The sequence below is a fragment of the Sinocyclocheilus rhinocerous genome, unplaced genomic scaffold (genome assembly GCF_001515625.1).
Source record: "Sinocyclocheilus rhinocerous isolate Xijiao unplaced genomic scaffold, SAMN03320098_v1.1 scaffold236, whole genome shotgun sequence".
NCBI classification, from domain to species: Eukaryota; Metazoa; Chordata; class Actinopteri; order Cypriniformes; family Cyprinidae; genus Sinocyclocheilus; species Sinocyclocheilus rhinocerous.
Window position 1 is genome coordinate 639097 of NW_015647064.1, and position 23833 is coordinate 662929.

The 23833-nt window shown below is 35.5% G+C and overlaps 1 protein-coding gene across 1 annotated transcript in view; it reads right to left on the reverse strand.

The window, feature by feature from the left end:
• Positions 1–308: 308 nt before the first annotated feature.
• The window catches only part of cnnm2b (cyclin and CBS domain divalent metal cation transport mediator 2b), a 35453-nt gene continuing 11928 nt past the window's right edge, over positions 309–23833 (reverse strand). The window contains exons 2-7 of the mRNA XM_016512970.1: positions 9951–10094; positions 9499–9636; positions 7103–7272; positions 6519–6612; positions 2491–2669; positions 309–1078 (exon numbers count right to left, since the gene is read on the reverse strand). Coding sequence (XP_016368456.1) covers positions 866–1078; positions 2491–2669; positions 6519–6612; positions 7103–7272; positions 9499–9636; positions 9951–10094 — 938 coding nt within the window. The 3' untranslated portion in view covers positions 309–865. The remainder of the gene's footprint in view (positions 1079–2490; positions 2670–6518; positions 6613–7102; positions 7273–9498; positions 9637–9950; positions 10095–23833) is intronic.

Consider the following 23833-nt stretch of genomic DNA (forward strand, 5'->3'; position numbering starts at 1 on the left):
ATAGAATAAAAAATTTCAAAGCAGACAAATAGGACCTGTTCATCCTTGGAAGTGAATCCAAAATATCTCAGACCAAATATACAAATGTGATACTATACATGCATACAAATAGGACTATAATGTACAATACAGTAATCATGATAAATCATCTTTTAAATAAAATGTGTTTCATTGCACTTGTTAAAAAATTAATATGATTTTTTTTAAGGCAATAGAGTGATTCATTTTTTGAAAAGGTGTAAAAGGTACTATGGGATATACCAGATTTAGAACAATAAAAATAAGCATTTCTGAAATATACATGTAAAAGACCCTCACCGGTACATATACAATGATGTATTTGTAACTATTTATATATAGCATGTGCATGATATCAGTGACACTCATAGAGGCACACACATACACATGCACAATTTACAGACTGGTGCTTGCATGTGCCGACAATTATATCCTCAGACATGCATGTATGTACAAATGCATACAAAATAAATAAATATGTGAGTAGAATGCTCTTGGTTCACGGTTCACGGTTTCCTTCAAAGCAGTATTTGGAACAGTCTTTGATTTACCCTATTACAGCATCTGCATCTGGAGTATTTCTTTTGTGTTTGTGAACATCACGGGGCAGTTCGAGTGTAGCTAGGGGCTCGTCATAGCACAAAAACGTCCATCCTCCAAACTCTTATAGTCTGGGGGACATAAACGCTGTGGTTTATCTGAATGAATGGGACCGGACCGGGTCACTGGAGTATCCCATTTTGCCTTGGGTCAACCCAAGCTCAGGTCCCAGTAGTAGTAGTGCACTACAAGAGTGGAGTGGTTTGGGGTGGTGAGCATCCGCTTTGCTCCACCACCCCACTGAGGGCTAGATGGCCCCCTCGCTGTGGCCTGTGTGGTTCGTCTTGTTGTGGGCCATACAGTTCTGTGTCTGGTTGAACAGGGTGGTGGTTTCATCAGTCACTCCATCATGGAGGTCTGTCAAAGTAATTTCGATTTTGGTGTACTCGCTCTCGGAGGACTGTGGCGTCTTGTCCATGCGTGACGCCATGATGGCGTTCTGATACTGCTGGCGCGTTACCTGTCAATAACACACAGAAAAGGGGGTTACAAAAAAACTGGGTTAAAACAAGACAAAATAATTAAAATAAGGTTAGTGTGAATTTAGATTGTACATTCAATGTAGCCATTCTCGCAATGCATTTTTTCCCCTCTTTTGCAAAGTCATAGAAATACATGGATTTTTTCATTTGCTATTGGGACAAACCAAAAATGATATTTGTTGTAGTTTCCATTCACCACTATAGAAGTTTACCAAACGATGATGACTTGCACTTTTGAGCACCTGGAAATATGAAATTGGTATTTCCATAGGAAATTGGTTCTCTTGTCTTTTATTTTGGAATTTCAAAATGATCTGTTCATCGTCCACTCTTCTCTTTTACCCTCAAAAAGAAACATGCCCAGTGTCGTTTTTTACTCCCTCATAACCACATAAAGTGTTTACTGTATATCAGACTGAAATGATAAAAGACCTTATTAAAGATAAGCCTACATCCTGCCTTGTAAAGCCACTTTACCATGATTGATTATGCCATGCTTCTGATCCAACTAAGCATTTAAATATCGTCTTACTAAGATATTATTTGGAGATACAGAGTGACAACTGATATTTCTATCATTTTAAGCAAGTAGTCTGGATTAAAACAGCAGATGTAAATGGGAATGTGTCTCCCTCGTCTACTTGTGATCCAATTCGACCAAAGTGCATCTTAATACCAGGTGTAAACAGGGCCTACAGTATGTTTCCATGAATAACTTTTAACATCCATGGAACCTTTCCATAGCACAAAAGGTTCTATAGAGGGGAAGGATTCTTCAGAATATTAAAATGTTCCACACACTAAGAAAAAAAAATCTTTTTTTCACTGAAAGGTTCTTTGGGGAGCCTAAAATGGTTATTTTATGGAATCGCTGTGAAAACCCTCTTTTGGAATGTCTGCCACAGACCCCTACCCACTGCCCAAGTCCATATCTATCCCAGTGCTAACACTCAAATCCACATTTGGTTTGTAACTGAGCCACAGTCCATGTTCATCACTCAGCCATAGGCACAATCTGCAAATGGACTACAGCCATTGGGCCACAGTTTAGACCAGGAGTCCTCAACTCTGGACCTCAAGATCCAGTTTCCTGCAGAGTTTAGTTCCAAACTGGATTAAACACACCTACCTGCAACTTTGATCAGCTTGCTCAGGTGTGTTTGATTAGGGCTGGAGTTAAACTCTGCAGGAAAGTGAATCTTGAGATCCAGAGTTGAGGACCCCTAGTCTGAGCCCCAAGCCAAACAATGGGTGCCACAATGGTATCAAAAATGTGCAATTAATGGCTTTTGAAGAATTACATGATTTTGTTTCGGGTATATTGGTTGTAATGACAAGAAAATGTGCAGAAACTGAAAGTGAGCTGGTGTGTTTAAGCAATTCTGTTTACCTTAATATACTGTACGTCTGACAAAGCTCTGACAGAATAGTCCGGCACATACATCTGCAGGAAGGCATTGAGCTGGTGGTTACTGCTGCCCAGTGACGGTGTGATGGCTTCAATCCGCTCGCTACGATTTAACGAGTCAGAATGGTTCAGTCCAAATGACCGAGGGGGGGATTTGTTTTCTGCGCAGGAAAAAGGAAAACATCATTATTTCATCATGAAAAAACAAACACATACAATCACGGGTGCAGAAATGATCTAGAAAGGCAATGTATAACTTATCAGCCTTGCTCATGAATATTAATTATCTGACTTGTTGTTTGACCAGCCTGATGCAGCAACAATGGCTCAACCAGTGGCGCTGAGTTAGGGGCGGGACTATCTGTTTGCACGAGCTTTAGCGGTGTGTTTCGAACCTGTTTAAAAGTACACTATTTCGTTCAAAAGTTTGGGGTCTTTTTTTTAAGAAATACTTTAATTTATACTTTTATTCAGCAAGTATGCACTTAATTAATCAAAAGTGACAGTAAATACATTTATAATGTTACACAACCACTGTTCTTCTGAACAGTCTATTCATCAAAGAATCCTGAAAAAATTGTGTCATGGCAGCACAACTGTTTTCAACATTGACAATAATAAAATGTTTCTTGAGCGACAAATCAGCATATTAAAATATATTCACATAGAAAATAGATAGAATAATATTTCACAATAGTACTGTATTTTTGATCAGATAAATGCATTTGGTGAGCATAATGGACTTCTTCCAAAAATATTCAAAGATCGCACCACTATGACCCAAAACATTTGAACAGCAGTGTATGTTTGTAGATATTCATGGATTTTTTAGTGCACTAAATCCTTCAGTGACTAGACCCTCAAATCTAACTTTATAGAGACACTAAGTAGCATATGGTATATTATTATTTTATAATAGCTTGTAACAGCTTTTTAGAACTCAATAACAGCGTCGTTATTTATGAAGGGGGTGTTTCATGTATGTAAAGTGTCGCCGCTGGCAAGAGTATGATAAAAAGCCTAAGAGCTTTCAAAGTGAAGACTGGCTTGTTTTTAATTAAACACAGCTTATGTTTTCCACTTCATAAAGAGGGGGGAAATTTACAAGTGCACACACACAAACATTCTCTTTACTCACACACACTAATGCTTGCTAACAGACATTTAATTTTTCACACTTTCACACTTCAGTACATAAATGTATTCTTTCTTTCTTGCTCTTACACATAAACACACATGTGCATGTATACACACACTGGTTTCAAAAGCGGGGGTGTGTTAATGCCACAATTTGGTTGGAATGTATGTAATCCGTGTTTGGATGTGTGAGTGGAGTGAGGGAGCCGCCGCGTCTTTAGTTCAAGGCTCCAATGCTGGCCTGAAGGGGCCCAACTATGAACCCTACATGCTGGTAGTCAGCATGAGGTATGTGAGAACAGGGAACAGTATGCGTGTGCATGTGTGTGTGGGTGACTATGTACAGAGGTGTGTGTGTGTGTGTGTGCGTGTGCGTGTGTGTGTGTGTGTGTGTGTGTGTGTGTGGCCCCCGCTGTCGCCCTTTACTCCAGGAGGCCTGTGAAGTAAGAATGTGTGGGAGGGATTCTGTGGGTTTACTGTAATATACAGCACAATCAACTGGACAATAAGCATCGAAACTGAATTTAGGATACACATGTTGAGCCGTACAAGGATGATATGACTTGTCAAGCATGTTGGTTTAACTATACCTGGAGATCCAGCAACAGACTCAGCCCTACTGACCACAAAGGTACGAGACAGAGAGAGAGGAACTGCAGAGAAGAATAAAGAATAGGAAGAAGAGGAAAGCATCAAAAAAGGTGGGAAACAAAACTACAAAGTGACTAAAAGGTAGAACTGAAGGGAAAAGGACTGAAAGATCAAGGATCAGAGAAAATCACTAAATATTACTTATTTTAATCTGAAAAAATAAGAAAAGATTCTCTTTTCCTCCATAATAAGGCACTCTTAGTATTACTGTAGGCCAAAGTTGTCACCACCAGAGGTCACCTATGTTCTGAGGCATTCCCCTAAACTAGCACATGGATACACTTTGGTAGAAGATTCAACTCCTGCAAATTTCTGATTGATCTAAAACTGTTCATAATAATTTGAAAGCACTCCACCATCATTTCAAAATAGCTAGTGGATGCTTCTCCCCAAAGAATTTCATGTATTTTTATGTTCTGTTGGATAAATAAAATATTATGATTTCTATTGTAACTTTTATAATATAACTAGTATATTATAGTATAACTATGATTTATGTTAGCAAAAAGTCAGCAGTCACAGGACTACTGGAGTAATTTTATATCATGTCAACATATTTTGGCAGTATATAAGTATAGGTTTTTCTTTTTAGTTTTTTTTTTTTTAATATAATGAAAATTGGTTTATTATCTGGATAATCAAGTGTTTATTTTAAAAAAAATACTTTTTTTATAATGCTGGAATCAGTCCATAAACATAATAATAATATATGTTTAATTTATATAGCGCCTTTCCCAAGCTCAAGGACACTACAAAAGCAGTAACACAATAGACAGTCGATTCACATAATCATAAACAGTCATTTCACAATCAATGAATCAAATTAACATCAGCTTATAAAATGACTCAAAACTGTAAAAACATAATAAAATGCACAAGATGGGCCACATTTGATATACAAATACTGCAAGTTGCTTGTCAATATAGAGTATGTCTAATAAACTATAATAGTTAGCAAAATAATTGTTTATTATGATTAATAGCAACAACAATTCCATCCATCCATCTTGTCACACCACATTTTTTTTAAAAGCATAAAAAAGACTCACTCTGTATTGCTGGTGATAGGTGCAAAAATATGTGTACTGTGAAATGAACATAGCATAGCAGAATCTTAATAATTGCACAGGTTTCTTCTTCCACAGATGTACTATTTACCATCATATTGCTCGCCCCTACAGATTACAGTATCAGTACTTTTAAAAAAAGCTACAAGACTAATGACAGTCCTAAATTCTCTTGCCATTTGACCTCTGGAATGAGACCTTCTGAAATATGCTGTTATTTTTTTTTGAATGTCTGAATCACAATCTTCATATAATAATGCCTGACTGGGAATAGTACAAAGTACAAAGATCTTCAAAGTATGTTTCCCCGCATACTTTTTGGACTAATACAGCCCACAACCTTCTGCACTATTGCAGGGTATGTGGGTGTATCATGTGGTATCAAGATAATTTTGCATTGCGGTAATATTCCTTAAAGGAACAGTTCACCCAAAAATGAAAATTTGCTGAAAATGTACCCATCCAAAATATAAGAAAAAGTTTGGCTTGTTGCTCACCAATGGATCCTCTGCAGCGAATGGGTGCCATCAGAATGAGAATACAAACAGGTGATAAAAACATCACAGTAATCCACATGACTCCAGTCCAGATGCTAAAAGCTGTGTGTTTGTAAGAAACAAATTAATCATTAAGGTGTTTTAACTTCAAACCATTGCTTCTGGCCAAAATACGAGCTTCCTCCAGTGAAAAAGTCCAATCTCTGTTGTCCTCTCACATCAAAATCCACCAGCATATTTGTTTAGAACTGTTTTGGACTTGTAAACAGTGCTTGATCTGTGCATATTTATCTCCTGATTCAAACAAGACTTTTTTTTACTGGAGAAAGCAATATTATGGATAGAGGACTTCAGCCGGAAGCAATGATTTAAAGTTAAAAAATTTCTTAATTATGGTTTTGTTTCAAACACACATCTTTCCACGTGCATTACTTGTGGATTACTGTGATGTTTTTATCAGCTGTTTGGACTCACATTCTGACGGCACCCATTCACTGCAGTGGATCCATTAGTGAGCAAGTGATGTAATGCCAAATTTAGGTCCATGAAGAAACAAACTCATCTAAATCTTGGATGGCCTGAGGATGAGTACATTTAATTTTTGGGTGAACTATTTCTTTAAAACAAAAAAAAGACATTTGGATTTAGTCGTGCTTACCTGGAGACGCGGTGAGAGCCATCATCCCATAGGAGGAGAAAGCTCCAGCTTCAAACTTCATTCCCTCCTTCCCTGCCTCCACCTCCACCTTCCCCTTAGAGAACAGATTACATTGAAAACCAGACGTTCAATATATCTAGGAACGGTTTTTAAGCAACTTCAAGTAGATACTGTTAAAGGGGTCATATGCTGCTAAAAAGAACATTATTTTGTGTAATGAAATGTGTTTATGCGGTTTAAAGTAAAAAAAACACATTATTTTCCACATACTGTACATTATTGTTTCCCCTCTATGCCCCGCCTTTTTGAAACGCGTCGATTTTTACGGAAAAATTGAAATCGCATCATATGACCCCTTTAATACTGACGGAGATTTTTAGTTTCAGTTTTTCCCTTTAGAAGGAAGGTTGTCTTTCGCAATACTCACTACAATATTCTTCTTTCACACCCTATGTTATATTAGTTGAAACGTTTCATACTGGGCGTGTTAAATACTTGCGAAAATCCCAGTTTGTTCTAGGCTAATAAGCTCAATCCCTTCTCTCTATGTCTTCTGCGGCCCTGGACCAAATAACCAAGCTGACCTGCAGAGTGAGGATGAAATAGTCCACAGGCTTGTTGCGGTGGAAGAGGTAATGTTCGATGGCCTTCTTATTCTTCTCATTATATTTGAGCTCCTGGATGACGTTGGGGTGCTTGAGGAGACGTAGAAGGATCTTCTCAGACATCTGGCTTGGACTAAATGCTTCTACTTCTGTAAAGCAAAAGGAGACATGATCATCATCTTCGTGTCCCTGTGGGTTGTTTGCACTTGAAAATGTTAACTCAGGGCCATTTTAAGGTAATATTGCATTTCCTGGTTTCAAAAGATCACACGGTATATTAGTAAACCTTGGGATAATGACATTCTAGCATTTTTTGGACAAATAGTAAGTTTCAATAACTGCTTATCCATCTGTGAAAAGATTGCCTTGTGAATCTTCTCTGACCGTTTTAAGTCTTCTAAAACATACAAACCAAACTAATTTTTTTAACTCCATTTAATGTCTTCAAATGTGTGCATGAAAGTTTCTGTGAATATTTAATGACGTATGCAGTGTTTTGTCCATTATGATGGTTGTCTGTTGCTAAATAACTCTTTGTAACATTGTTCTGTTTACAAGTATCTGTGTAATCTGGCAGCTGGTCCCTCCTTGACCAGGAAACGCTAATAGTATTGTATTTGTTAATCAATGATTAGCGTAAGCCACAACAGGAAAGTTCTCACCAAATCCTGGTATTAGGTTTAAAGGGGAACTCCAGTCAGAATATGTTTGGCATGCCCTTTTTGTCTCTATTATACACAACCACCCTTGGGACCTTTTAACAGTGGCTTGATCGTCAGTAAAGCAAAGGGAAATGACTCGTAGGAGGTTGTGCCAAATGCCTGAACATGCCAGCAGTTATACAAAAATATAATGTGCATTTCCATTCACAAGTTTTCGCCTATGCTCTTCAAGCCTGCATTTATTTGATACAAAATACAGTAAAAACATTATCAATGTTGAAAACAGTTGTGCTGCTTCATAATTTTTGTAGAAATCATAGACAGACAGACAGACAGACAGATAGACAGATATATAGATAGATAGATAGATAGATAGATAGTATTAATGTCTAATGTAAACTGGCTTTCAGAATATCAGATATGGGTCTGTTGCAAGGTAATCATTGTATTTACTTTTTATAAAAAATTAGGAATTTTATTTGAAAAAAAAGTTTTATGAAACACGTACACTATGAAACAAAATGTGGTAGTTACAGAGAATCAGAGAAAAAAAAGAACAGCTGAGATTTACCTATATATATATATATATATATATATAAAGTAATACTTTTATTTCGTAAAGATACATTAAACTGATCAAAAGTGACAGTAAAGACATTTAAACATATACAAAATATTTATATTTTCAAATAAATATTTTTAAAACTGCTTCCGGTTCCAAGCGCTCCATCAGATGCCACAAGAAAGCAATAAACATTGCTAATATACATTTATAACGGTGCTAATATACATATTTTTAAATGCTAATAAATAATAATAATAGTGCTCATAATGAATAAATAGTGCTCATAAATGGCTGTTAGATAGTATTCTCAAGTGAAACAATTAGAGTCTTGGACCCAGAAACAAAGTTTCTTATGTCATGACTTAACAAGCGGATAATAAGAAAAGTTTCTTGAGCAGCAAATCAGCATATTAGAATGATTTCTGAAGGATCATGTGACACTGAAGACTGGAGTGATGATGCTGAAAATTCAGCTTTGCACCGCAGGAATAAATTACATTTTTACCATAGATTACAATAGAAACACTTCTTTAAAATTGTAATAATATTTTTCAGTATCACTGTTTTTACTGTATTTCTACTGTATAAATGCAGCCTTGGTGAGCAGAAGAGACTTCTTTCTAAAACATTACAAAATCTTACCAACCCTAAACTTTTGAACTGTAGCGTATGTTATTTATCTAATATGATATTTCATGTTTAATCAAATTGTTTCCACAGCCTGGTTTTAAAATATATATATATCTGTCAAAGCAGTACAGCGACATAACCTTTGACAGCACAGCAGAAAACCATAACAACAATCCTACTGTGGCTTCTACACAAAGTCTTTTTCCTTTCTTAGAGAAACACACATTATGAAACCGAAAAGTGAAAGAGAAAGCTCTCTTGCCAGTGTCAAAGAAGTTTTTAATTCTTTCTCTTAGCTGTTTGCTCAAAGGCATTCTTTTATACGCTAACCCAAACAAGCTGCTCCTCTCTAAATGCAAAACCTTAGAATGCAAAAAAACAAAAAAACAAACATCAACATCATGGCACGGCTTTCACCAAAACCCAGAGGCCAAGCTCCTCCTCTTTGTGAGCAGCCTGACCATACTACAGTCACAGGACACACTGGGGTAAATCAAGCAGCAATGCAGTACACTTGCCTGTTGCTAGGAAACGTAGAGTAGCCAGTAGAAGCTGAGGTGATATTTTAACCTTCATTTCATTGTCCATGTGCTTGAAAGCCGAGAAATCCTGCTTCCTCTCTCGATGGGTGATTCTCTTTTTTGTTTTGTTGTCGGCTGTTGGAAAAGTGGGATGACGGAAAGAAAGTTCAATGCTGTGTAAAACGCCTTTCCTCTTATATTTTCAAATGTATATTTACAACGATACCTAAAGAAGTTTCTGTAATGTTAAGTGAAATTTAAAAGTGAAAGCTAAAAGAAATGTCACTACTTAAAACCATGCCATAGCAAGAGACTGGGGAAATTGTGAGGTAGTTTAACATTAACATGAGTTATTGTATAACTCATTCATACGACATTAGACACTTCATTTTACAATGTACTATTTAAGCTGCTTTGTAAAGAAAACACAAGTCTTTCATGGCACATACTGTATAAGTCTGTCTCATCCAGGATTTCAGACTTGATGATTTCTTCAATGACGTCCTCTAGGGTGACAATGCCAAGCACTTCATAGAACGGGTCGCCTTCTCCTTCGTTGTTAACCCGCTGGACTATTGCCAGGTGAGATTTACCTAGGAAGTAACAGAGTTGTTTAGATGTCGGTTTAGATGCAAATCACTCTTGTTTTAAAGATGTAAACTGTTTACATATTAAAAAAAAATATTTACACTTACATACATGACATATATTGCCCTATATTAATAGTGATCTTGCCTTATATGAGAGAATGTAGTGTATAAATTAGATCCTTATCAATTTGCGTATAAAGAAAATAGGAGTACAGTGTTAATATTTATATGATTTTTATATGGTATTGTTTGTGGCAACCATATATGTCAACAATATATATGTTATTTATATATGCAACTTTGTTTAAACAGCTTATATACACAAATCTGTATATAAGCTGTTTTTGTCATTTACATTTTTTTAATACACGTCTATCTTTTATATTTCCGTATATAACATTTAGGGTGGATATGCATGTACATGATATATATGTCCAAAATGTATTAGACGTTTTTACTTCATATGACAACATATTTCATATACTGTATGGATATATGTTTCATTTGTGTATGTGTAAAAAGGAATATTTACACACGTGAAATGTGTTTTCTAACTGTATCGAAAGGTAATCAAGCTTAAAGGTATGGTTAAAGGTACTGAAAAATAAAAATTGTCATAATTTACTCTTACCCACTTCATGTCATTTCAAACCTGCGTGACTTTATTTTCTGTTCAGAACACAAAATAACACTGGACCTAATTTCCTTTCAAAACGCTGAGGTATTTTATTGTGTTCCACAGAAGAAAGTCAATCAAACAGGTTTGGAACAACATGAGAGGGAGTCAATGATGACAGACTTCTCATTTTTGGCCACACGCACAGATCCTACAGTGTGTAACGGCTGTTGGCCGTCTGATAATGGTATTAGCATCAAAATGTTTGACAACAGCAACAATCCTACTGTGGTTTCGACACCAGATCTTAACCAATCCTACACTTACTAGTTATTTCATTACACTCTGTACAATTTCTCCTAAGGGAGACAATAAAAGAGAAACTTAACTTAACTTATATGTTACTAAGGCAATATATAATTTTCTTACACTTAACATAAAATATTATAATTCTCTGTGTAGATGAAGATTTAAGTTTATAACATATACAAAATCCCCCATTAAAATATGTATATGTGCATACGTTTTTACTTCATATGACAGCATATTTCATATACTGTATGGATATATGTTTCATTTGTGTATGTGTAAAAAGGAATATTTACACACGTGAAATGTGTTTTCTAACTGTATCGAAAGGTAATCAAGCTTAAAGGTATGGTTAAAGGTACTGAAAAATAAAAATTGTCATAATTTACTCTTACCCACTTCATGTCATTTCAAACCTGCGTGACTTTATTTTCTGTTCAGAACACAAAATAACACTGGACCTAATTTCCTTTCAAAACGCTGAGGTATTTTATTGTGTTCCACAGAAGAAAGTCAATCAAACAGGTTTGGAACAACATGAGAGGGAGTCAATGATGACAGACTTCTCATTTTTGGCCACACGCACAGATCCTACAGTGTGTAACGGCTGTTGGCCGTCTGATAATGGTATTAGCATCAAAATGTTTGACAACAGCAACAATCCTACTGTGGTTTCGACACCAGATCTTAACCAATCCTACACTTACTAGTTATTTCATTACACTCTGTACCTGTACAATCAACACTCTACAGTGTCTCAGAGCGTCTCTGGCATGAAATTACTAAATTCAAAAGTCTGACCCTGTTTCCCAAAACACTGAAGTGTTTTGTCTTTGATATTGAAGGTCTAGAGGTCTAGAGTAACTGGATTCAGTCTCAAAACATTATCTATTGTGTCTTTGAACAAAAGTAGTCCAGTCTTAGTGAGAAATATCCACTGGAGTGGACAAACATGTCATAAGCCTTGTGCTCTTTTAAAAAGACTTTCGAAGAAGGATGGAACAAGCTCCTGTTTCTCATAATTGGTGTTTACTTCAACTAAATAAACACTGAAAGCCTGTAAAAGGACATGGGTGAAGCTTTAATACATATCCCAAAGACAAAAGCGCAAACTCTTTTTGTGTATACCGTCAAGCAAAACACCAAACAAATTCTTCGCCCTTTTCTCAGCTTGTGAACTTTTAGAAGGAATTTTCCAGAGAGCCAGGCTAATATTAGCCCTGAAATGAAGTTTCCATTCCACTTGGCCAATATTCTCACCAAAGCTACTGCTGGGTGATCTGATCTGTCTCAGAGCTGGTCGTTTACATGCAGATGGCCATTTGCTGAAATACTAGGAAGCCTGGGACGCACTTGTGGCAAACCCCATGACAACACACAAACAATGATTGGGTATAAATCTCTGCTTAAGGAGTGTGGCATTAACTTGAGTGTGTGTATCTTCTTTTCCTTATTTTGCCTCTACAATGGCTTCAGTGAACATGAAGCATGTAGCATGGGAAAAGTGTACTTTATGTTTGCAATCTTATATTTTTTTACATCACCAAAGTTTGGAATTAATTATATTATTACAAATAAATGCAGTGTCTTATTATCCCATAAGGAAATTTAACAATGGCATATACCTATAGAACAACATATATTTTTCACACAAGTACATTCTCAGACGAAGATGTAAGTTTATAACGTATCTAAAATCCCCTTAGTAAATTAAATTTGTATATGTACATATGTTAATAAAATCGATATGATGATATTTGTATGGTATTATATGTGGCCACCATTTGTCAACATTTATCTATATATTATGCAATATACATGACATATATGTCCAAAAATGCAAAAAATACATAAACATACATATTTGTAAGGACTACATATATGTTAATATATGAAACAGCTGAAACAGTTTCTTATATGTGTTTACTTAATATAACAATATATTTCATATGTGTTCAATTTAATACACATGTATTACATTTGCGTATGGGTTAGACCAATAACTAGAGATGCACCGAAATGAAAATTCTTGGCCGAAGCCAAAGCCGGACAAAATGAAACGTGTTTCGTGTTTTTTTTTCCCCCATGTATTTTGCCAATTTTTTCACCATTGCATAAATTAAATACCCAAATTTTGCTTTTTACAGTTTTGTCTTGCTTTTCAAAGAAAAAAAAAACAATTACAAAACAGCAATTTCAAAATATTTACTAAACACTGAACATTTTTTAACATTCTGGCAGACATCATACCACAAAACACAATTTAACTTAAAATTAATAAGTTTTTTAATAATTTTTGAGACCCCCTTCTTGAATCAGGCATGTATTTTTTACTGTACAAATAAATGCAGCCTTGCTGAGCAGAAGAAAATTATTTTAAACCATTAGAAAATATATCAGATCCCACAGATACAAATCTATTACAGATTTCAACACTATGTGTGAATGTTATAATAAATGTGTTAAAGGTGACATATCATGAAAATCTGACTTTTCCAGGTTTTAAGTGCTATAATCAGGTCCCCGGTGCATCTACCAACCAAGGAAACGTGAAAAAGATTAACCCAGTTACTTTGTTTTGTTAAGCCTTTTTCTGCAAGAGTCTGAAAAAACGACCGCGTCTTATTTCGCTCCACTAGTGACGTCAGAAAGGGATCTCATCATAATATTACCGCCCCTTAATCTGGACATTTCCACCCACAGCGCCGTCATTTTGATTTCGCAAGCAACAACGGTGTACCAGCTCTAATGCCGTCTGTGGGGTATTTTGAGCTGAAACTTCACAGGCACATCCTGGGGACACCAGAGACTTATATTACATATTGTAAAAAGGGGCATAATATGTCTCCTTTAATAAAGTCCTAGCTGTTGTAATTATTATTATCATTATTATTGTTTTACTTTTTTATTTTATTTTACAGAACAACAGTAAAATTACAATACTAACATTTATGAATGCTGATGGAGCTTTTATTTTGGCGGAAACCCCCAGGAAGAATTCAGTGCTTCTTTTTGTTGACAACAACAGATTTATAAATGATTCTCATTAAGAATTTGGGAAGATGTTTGTCGCACGTATCACATTGTCACATGCCTTTAAAAAATGTTTCAGCGCAGATTTTCCTCGCGCCGTGAGCTCGTGCAGCGCTGTTTGAATACATGCAATTCATACGTGTATTAGAAAACATAATGTTCTGCAGTTTATTTACATATTGTTTAAGGCCATTTCGCGATTTCAATCATCATACAGTAACCAGCAACAGCCACCCTTCCCCTTCTCATTGAAGACATGCGATACAGTACTAAACAGTCTCTCGCTGTCGGTGCTTGTTATGATTTTTGATCTTTCTCGGACGGTTTTAAATGCTTCCACACTGCTGACATGTTTACTGCATTAGGGCGCGCCTCTATTTCATCGTGTCACGTCATTGATCGGTACAATTTATTCGGTCTTTTCGCTTATTCTTTTTCTCTATTTTTTGCTATTTTCGGCTGAATAATTTCGGTTGCCGAAAATTCAGTGCATCCCTACCAATAACCTCGTCTGATCTAGATTCTTGTACAAACAACCCATCTGCACAACACTATAATCTAAATCTACAAATCTCATTCAAGGTCAGACAAACTTAAACAACTAAATCTCAAAAGGAGCCTGAGTTACACTAGTTCTTAGGGGTATACTAGTTCTTAGGGAAATACTAGTTCTTATTTGATATGTGACAATGAAGATACTTGATAGCAAGGGTTACCAGTGTTACCACAGAAAACAACTCCACAAGACAGTGTTTTAATAACATCAGTCAACCCTTTGTATGCAAGTGGAAATGAATCACCCTTGAAGAGAGGACGTAAGGGCACGGGTCAAGGGGTAGTAGAAGCCACAAGACTAAATAAATAAGTGCTCAAGCATTAAATCTCTGCACACAAAGAGGGGTTTATTCAGGCCACAGTGGAAAAAAACATGTTTACTTTATGTATTTTCCCTCATAGGTTCCCTTGAGTACACCATATCTCACCCCTTCAAGGAAACAAGGATATTAGCTTCTCATCTGTTCTCTGCGGGGATTATTTCTATCCCAAAAAAAGAAAAGATTACAATTTGGTTTCATTATTTGTGAAGTCACAGCTTGAATAAAAGAAAACTCACTGATTTGAAGCTACTACCATTTTTAGAATTCTGAGGATTGATGTGCTTTTCCAGAAAATCACTGCAGGGGTTTCTAATGAATATTTGTTTAAATAATCTAAGAGAGGAAAACATAGACACAAGTCATTATATATACAATTCCATCGGATACCAATTACATAATTTTTGCTGCAGAAATTATACCCAGCAGATTTAATATTGCTTTGACGCTTATTACATTGTACATTCCGAAGGTGCATAACATTAGCAAAATTCCATGCGCAAAAAGTTCGCTTGTTAATAGTGTAGGGATTTGTGAAGCATTGCTCACACAGAAGTCACTTTCAAATCTATTTTGCCCCCGAAAATTCACAGAACAATGGTAAGTGTGATTGTACCTTAATTCTAAAGTCACATGTTCAAATCATAGAGTTACAGCAGACATGTGCAGTACAGAACCTAATATTTTGTTTCTTTGAAGGGTTAATACATGGCATCTAGTGTGAAATCAGGAATACAAAGACTTCATTTCAAATGTATATCTCAATTGTAAGTTCATATTCAAGCTTTTATAATATTATGTGTGCTTTGTATATAGCGGTGAACAGAAATGGGATATTTTTACCTTATTACTGTTCAAGTACATATTGTATACTTCATCAGACTCTTTTTATTTTGGGAAACTTTTACTTCACTACATTCCAAAGCATAATATTGTACTTTTTACTCCATTACATTTCTTAAAATCATATATTGTTCTTTGTTTTTTGAACTGAAAGAAGAAATTGCCACCCTGATTCCTGATGTCCAATTCGTGCACAACCTGATTCTTTCAAATGAACCGGATGAACTGGCTCACAAATAACACTGAACGATTCTTTTGCGAACTGGACTGATCCGATATCAGCTGTTCTTGACTCAACAACTCACTGATTCAACGATCTGCTTAAAATCAGCCAAAAACTGGGATATCGTCAGAGCTTGAATGTGCATGCATCTGATTCCACAAAGTTACTAATGCTGAATTTTAGTACTGATTACCGTAAATGAACACCATACGTAGGTCATGACATGTCAGTTATTTGTGAACTAAATAAATCTAAAAAAGAGCAAGCTGTTTAAGCCCATTGAAATGCTTGAATGTGGACATGTCTGCATTTGTGTCACAGTCTGTACAGGGTAGGCTATTTTTGGCCAAAACAATGCATCTTTAGTAATGTAGCTTTTTTAGTTGCAGTACTTTTTCCTTGTAATACTTACAAGGTACTTTGTAGTATTTTTACTGGTGTAGTATTTTATTAGGGTATCTGTCAATTTATGCGTTGCATCCCACTGTGCAGCACTCACTGTAAAATCTCCAATTAACACTTATCCTAACCGTACATTAAGCATCAGATAACCTAATTCACAAAGATGATTACTGAATCAATATAAATCATTATAGGTTAATGCAACATCATGCTAAATTGACATTTTTACTTCATTCATGGTTACATTAGTTTACATTCATCATTATCTTCAGCACTATCGTCGTCAAGGTCATCTCCATCCTCATAAGACAATTACGCATATATCGTGTAAAAGTTGGTACAGATAATAGCTCAGCAATAATGAGTGGATGTGAGATGGCCCCACAACCCTTCATGAGAACGTCTACTGCTCCCCCTCAGCTCTTCTGAGACTCACTGTAAGCTCTTTTACACCATTTCCAGTTTAAGTCTTGGAATGCAGTTTGTCATATTTTTCCATAGCGTAATTCCCACCATAAATAGTCACGTAAGGCAACAGGGACACTGTCTCAGACAGCGATCAGCCTTCTCAGAAAATATTTTAGTTCTGACAACTACTGGGACCATGGAAATGAGCGGTGGGACATCACAGAATAAGTGACATGTTTCATAAGAGAACTTTGTGTATTGCTATCCGGATGTTTGACCCTGAGTTGCATTTATAACTTTGTAGCCATAGCCTATAAATAGCTCTAATCTATAGATTAGATTTAAATAAATGACAAAAATATCTGGGTGACTTCAAATCATATATCTATAACTGTAACTATATATATATATATATATATATATACACACACATTTTGATAGTTTTGATATTTTTGGGATGGTATAAATGGAAAAAAGTCAGAGTATGGCATAATCTTTTATCATCTTGTAGAAAAGTAGTAATCAGAAACACAAGAATTAGCAAAACTGCTTAATGCCCATTAATATTTGCTTTTGTCTGCTAAATCAAAGTCATGTGCTGCTACAAATATGCAGAAAAATGGAACTATGATATCATCGAGTGTGGGTCAAGGCCAGCATGATATCACTGACTGTCAGTCAAGGTCAGTAAATAATATTAGATAAATAACAATCTTAAAATATCAGGCAATTTGACCGTTTTATGACAAGGTAAGGTTAGTTCAGACTGTAAAATAACATGGGGTGCAACTCCCCAAATATTCATGATATTTATGAATTAATAATCATGATATTGTTAAAAAATACTTTTACCTTAAAAGAATACAATATATGATATATGTGTACACACATATACTTAATGTACAGTATAAGGAAATTATATTATCTTTTACTTGTCATTAAATGTAAACTTTCATTTGAAAATAGTATAGAAGTTTTTCAAATTAGGAAACTAAAATGAATGTCAAAAAAAAAATTTACATTTTACAAACTAGATTTTCTAAAGATTATTTCTTTATCATCAACACCTTTCTTGCCCACAAGATACGCTATAACTCACACACTGGGTGCATTAGATTGTCAGAGTTACATTTATTTACAATGAGGGATCACAGGCCACAATAAACACTGATTCATTAGAAAGGTTCAACATAGCTGTAGTACAGAAATCGTTAAGCATCTGCACGTTCAGAAAAACCACAGCTTGAAGGAATTAGAGTTACTCTGTTATTAATGCGCCCTGGAACAAGACTCCTAACCTCTGGCTATTCCAATGGGGACTGTCCTGCAACTGGTATACTGTTGTTCTGGATGAAAAAAAGCATCTGCTAACCTAATAAAAAACGCTGAAACCAATGTGCTGTTGATTACTAATCAAAGACGAATGCTACGTTAAAGGGGTCATCGGATGCAAACTTCACTTTTACATGTTGTTTGAACTGAAATGTGTCTTGGCAGTGTGTGTATACAACCACCCTATAATGATAAAAATCCACCCAGTGTTTTTTTTAAATCCCCGTTCTCAGATTCTTGGCTGTGTGACATCACACAGACCCAGGCCGCTCCCCCGACTGTTGATTGACACTAGCGTTTTACCTTAGACCCGCCCTGAGTGAGCTGTAAACAGTCAGCCATTGTTTCGATGCTGGACCAGGGGTAGACAAGAATGGCTCCTAAGCGATTTAGGTGTTTTGTTGTTGGATGCAATAATGAACATAGCAGTAGTCATTTACTCCCGATATCAGAGCCGCTGAAGACACAGTGGATTACGTTTGTTTTTGAAGGGAAATCATTCGTGATCCAGCTTCACGTCCAGAAGAAGTGAGTATAAGGTTTTTTATGAATCTTTGCAAATCGCCTTTCCTAATAATGTGCTAATTAGCAAGTTTCACGATGAATGCGGCTAAGGTTAAAAGTCTCTCAGAGAACAGCTCTTCACCCCACGGAAGAGAGGGGCGGGGGGAGCAGAGCTCATTAGCATTTAAAGAGACATGCAACAAAACGGCTTGCTGAGAACAGAGCTGTTTTTGGCAAGGTAAAAAGGGTGTTGTTTTACACTACCATTGATAAATTTATCCAAAGTATGTTATAGACATTTCATTAAGACCCTAAAGAATCATATCAACTTGTGGAAAATGGGCATCCCATGACCCCTTTAAGTAACATACTAAGCTGTAAATCAAATCCAACTCATCAACTATAAAAAAATATAGGAAAAAAATCAAAACAAACTCTTTAACCCCCAGAAATGCTGAAGAAATCAGGTCAAGTCTACTATAGTTTCTTTTTTTAAGTAATTTTAAAGTCCCAGTACAAACCCCCACAGTGACTATGAACTCCAGCCAAAACAACCTCCAGATAATACTGCTGCAAATCAGCCCACTTTCTAAATATAAGCTGCTCAGAGCATGTCACTAAACTTGTTCCTTTCTTCCTGACAAATACAAATGGACTTCAAACAAGACTGATATCATCTGAAGAAAACAAATTTAGCAATTTCATCTCATGGCTTTGTTGATTTAGGCAAGGCAAGTTTATTTATATAGCACATTTCATACACAATGGTAATTCAAAGTGCTTTACATAAAAGAAAAGAAAATAATAATAATAAAAAAAAATAATCACAACAATAAAACAAGGAATTTAAAAATTTATTTAAGATGTTTAAAATGAATTTAAAACAGTTAAGAATAGAAAATGATTATACATACAATATAGTGCAATCAGTTCGGACATTGCACTGTGCTCATTCAATAAATGCTCAGCTAAACAGATGAGTTTTGAGTCTGCTGGTAAATCTTGGTATCATCAACATAGCTGTGATAGGCAATTTGGTTCTTTCTCATTATTTGACTTAGTGGGAGCATATACAGGCTAAACAAGAGCGGTGCAAGAATTGAGCCTTGTGGGACTCCGCATGTCATGGATGTACATATACTCACATAATAACCTCTCCCTTCTAAGTATGACTTGAACCATTTGATTACCATCCCAGAAAGCCCGACCCAGTTTTCCAGTCTCTCTAGTAGTATGTTATGATCGACAGTGTCAAACGCAACACTGAGATCTAGTAGTACCAGCACTGATATTTTGCCAGAATCAGAATTTAAGCGAATATAATTTATTATCTTAATGAGCGCTGTCTCTGTGCTGTGATGCGGTCGGAAACCAGATTTAAAATTGTCCAGGTATCCATTTGAGTTTAAGTATTTGTTCAGCTGATTAAAGACTACCTTTTCAATAATCTTGGCTATAAAAGGAATATTGGTCTATAGTTGCTCAATATGGTCTTATCAAGATTGCTCTTTTTCAGAAGGGGTTTAACAACTGCATATAAACCAAACTACTGAGTGCAACAGTCAGTTAACTTGCTACACTGACCTCCAAGGACCTTTGTTAAAAATGACAAATTTCTTCTCTCTGTAACTAAACCAACCAACATCTCTGTATCGGTTCACAATGAAAAACAGTGATCTGTCTGTGAGCATTGTGTTACTGGAGCCTGAGCTCCGGGTTAATGCTGCTTACAGATTCAGCATCATTAAGGGGCCATTTGAGCACAGACAGACACAGTCACAAGACCTCTCCACTATTTTAAACACCAACCTGGTATTGTAAACCAGCAAGCAGTGCGCTATATAATAAGTGAGTTTCTTTCAGCAAATATTTTAGATAATGCTTGATTCAGTACATTTCTACTCAACATTTTGCGGATTGATCAACAGAAATGAGCAATGGAGCAATGCCATACTATTGTTACAGATGAGATAACACTAACAAATCAACATTTTCAAACAACACTGGATGGATTCATCAAGTGCATTTCACTACATAGAAAAAAATAATAAAAATACTAACTTTTTATCACCATGGGTTTGACTCCCTCATTCCATTCCCAGGATTTGCAGGACTTTGGATAGGCTAATTCAGGAAGCAACATCCTAATAGGTGTCCTTGGAGCATTTATCTAATGGCAGTCTGTTGGAGTAATGCACTATAAGGAGGTACAGATAAAACTGGCAAATTGAATGAAGACGATGCAAAGTTGCTACAAATAATATTTGCAAACTCTATTTAATATGCTGTGTGGATTAATGAACTTGAAAAGTGAGTTATTCTTTTGCTGTGGTGCATTTACACGCAGACAAAATTGCAAAATAACTGAAAGATACAACTCCTCGTACACCGTTTTAGCATACTGTGCGTTTGAAACCCTTAAAATTACTTTTCTTAAAGGGACATGGAAACTACATCAGAAAAAAAAATTGTGTCATCCATTGTCATTTCATTTCCATGCGGTTCCCAATCTGTAATATATTTAATATATTTAAAATACATTTACTTACAAAGTACATTTCAAATATATTAAAGAGCAGGTCATATGGTATTTTAAAGTGTCCTAATATTGTGTTGGAGTCCCCTAACAGGTTTAAATGCATCTAAGGTCAGAAAACATTGTAATTTTCTAAATTTAAAGGGGTCATATGATGCTGCTAAAAAGAACATTATTTTGTGTATTAACAGAACAGCTGTATCACAGGCGCAACAGCCTACTCGCTCGTCTCTCCCGCATTAACCCTATAACTGCCGGTGCAGCAAAATAAACTGCAATTTCACAATGATTATAAAGTCTGTGCGCTACACTACATTCTTTAATTTACTGACATATTTGGAGTACTACTTGTGCACAATGCACATTTCTTAATACTAAGCCTAAAATGTGTTTAAATGTCACTAATTGATGAGGATTGTATGATATTTGAATAATATAGGTCTTTAAATGCATATTTAAAGTGTACCTAAAGTATACTTGCAATAGTTCCACTTTAGCACAATCAAATATACTTCAATATATCTTTAGATGGACTTCAGCACCTACTTCTAATATATTTTAACTACTACTTCAAATATATTTTAGTATATTTATTTTTCACTAGGGATCCTATGGAGCTTATAATATGACAAAACTATTTGAATTTGTAAATATCGTAAATGCTTCGTTCGACTTTTCGGGGATCATCTACTCTTCCCTGTGGATAACCTCTGACCTACTTTCCATACGATCTGAATTTCTGCGTATTGAATTTTAGAATATTGAATTTGATGTTCCGAATTTCTTCTTCACCTTGAAAACTTGAAGCTGTATTTTTAAAAATGGGATATTTGCGGTCTAACAATTCAGAACAAAAAATCTGCTGTTTGAAAATACATGTCCATTAAAAAAACTGCCATAAAAAATCAATTGTGTTAAATTTCAAATGTTCAATATTCAAGTTAAAAAATTTAATTTAGAACTATGTTAAATGCCACATAAAATTCAGTTTTGTTAAATGACACTTGTCAATAATTCAAATTTACACAATTCAAATTCAAATAGTTTTGTCATATTATAAGCTCCATAGGATCCCTTTCATTCCTCTGCTAAAAAGCAATTCTCCAGCTTCAACAATATATTTATAAAACCATGGTCAGTGCAACTTCAATACACAAACAGATAACTCATGTGTTAGAAATTAAGTATTTTTGAGTGATTTGTTACAAAAACTTCTCATGAGAGTCATTTGTTCGTGAATTAGACTTGGCTGTTTGTTGTTGCATACACACAGTGAGAATAACTCAAACAGAAAGATGTCTTCTGTTTATTTCACTTACTCTCTTATCACATTCAGTTCGAACTGCAAGCTCACAACTAGTGGTCGACCGATATATCGCCAAGGCCGATATATCGGCCGATATCTGGCATTTTTCAAATATCGGCATCGGCTGATACGTTTTTCTGTTTGGCCGATGTGTTCGAGGCGGGACTTTTATTCTGACGGCGCATCAGACTTTTATTTTGACAGCGCTGAGAACGGCAGACGCAGCACCTGAGCCTACACTGCTCACATTCTCCCTCTTGTTTGCTGTTGTCATTCAGTTCTGTCTAATACGGATAGAAGTCTATCTAATAATCAGATAGAACTGTTAAACAAAGGAATTAAAATGTATACAAAAAAAGTATTATAATATAATATAATCGCTTTAATATTATTAGTAATAGAAAGGCAAACATTATAATACTTTCTCGTTTGCCATCAGCATTCCGCAAATACGCATTTATATAATTTAAACAAATCTTTGAATGACTAATGAACATTTAATTTCACAAACCTTGCAGACTTAGTCGAATCTAGTTGAGATCTTGTGAAGTGTGCATGTGACCTGCATGATCGCGTGTTCTGTGACGGTCGGTCTGTGCGAATTGAATACGGACAGGAGGAGAGTTCAGCTTCACTGGAGACGCGCGATCGACAAACTTTAAACACGTGACTGATTTCAAATTATGCTGCGCTTTATGCATTTGCCTACTGCAATATTCATGTCATTTTCACTGTGCTGTTTGTAAAATGAGTGTTACCTTGGTTTTATTTGAAAAAAACATGATTCCCAATGCACACAAACTTCCCAGAATACTGAGTGCCCTGTTGGTTACAGTGTTTACTTCCTTTTTAATTATATTTTTATTAAATATGTATTTATTTGTGAAACTTAGTAAGAATTAGGGCTGTCATCGTTAACGCGTTAACTAATTGTAAATTAATTTTACAATCCTTAACGCGTTAAAATAATTTAACGCAATTAACGCAAAATAATGTTTATGTTGCTGTCTTTAGTTATACGGAATGGATCCGTGTACTGTAGTAGTCAGCAGGCGATTGGTTTAGGTTTTTTTTGGCATCTCCATGTGGTCCTGTTCGGTATCGCAACTTGGCTTCTCTAAAATGTAAAAAAGCTCTTTGGTGTTGCACTGTACACATACTATAAAATTCAGATTTTTTTTTTCTTTCATATGTGCTTATATGGGCTCATATCATTTGGTTCTTTGGTGTCCTTTTGGAGTTTCTAATTGTTCTTTTTTGGAAAGTCATCTAAATTTATCTTGAAAAAAGCTTGCAAAAAAATATAGATTTTTGAGAATCACCCTTCAATCTTTTGGTTTACTTTGCTGGATATA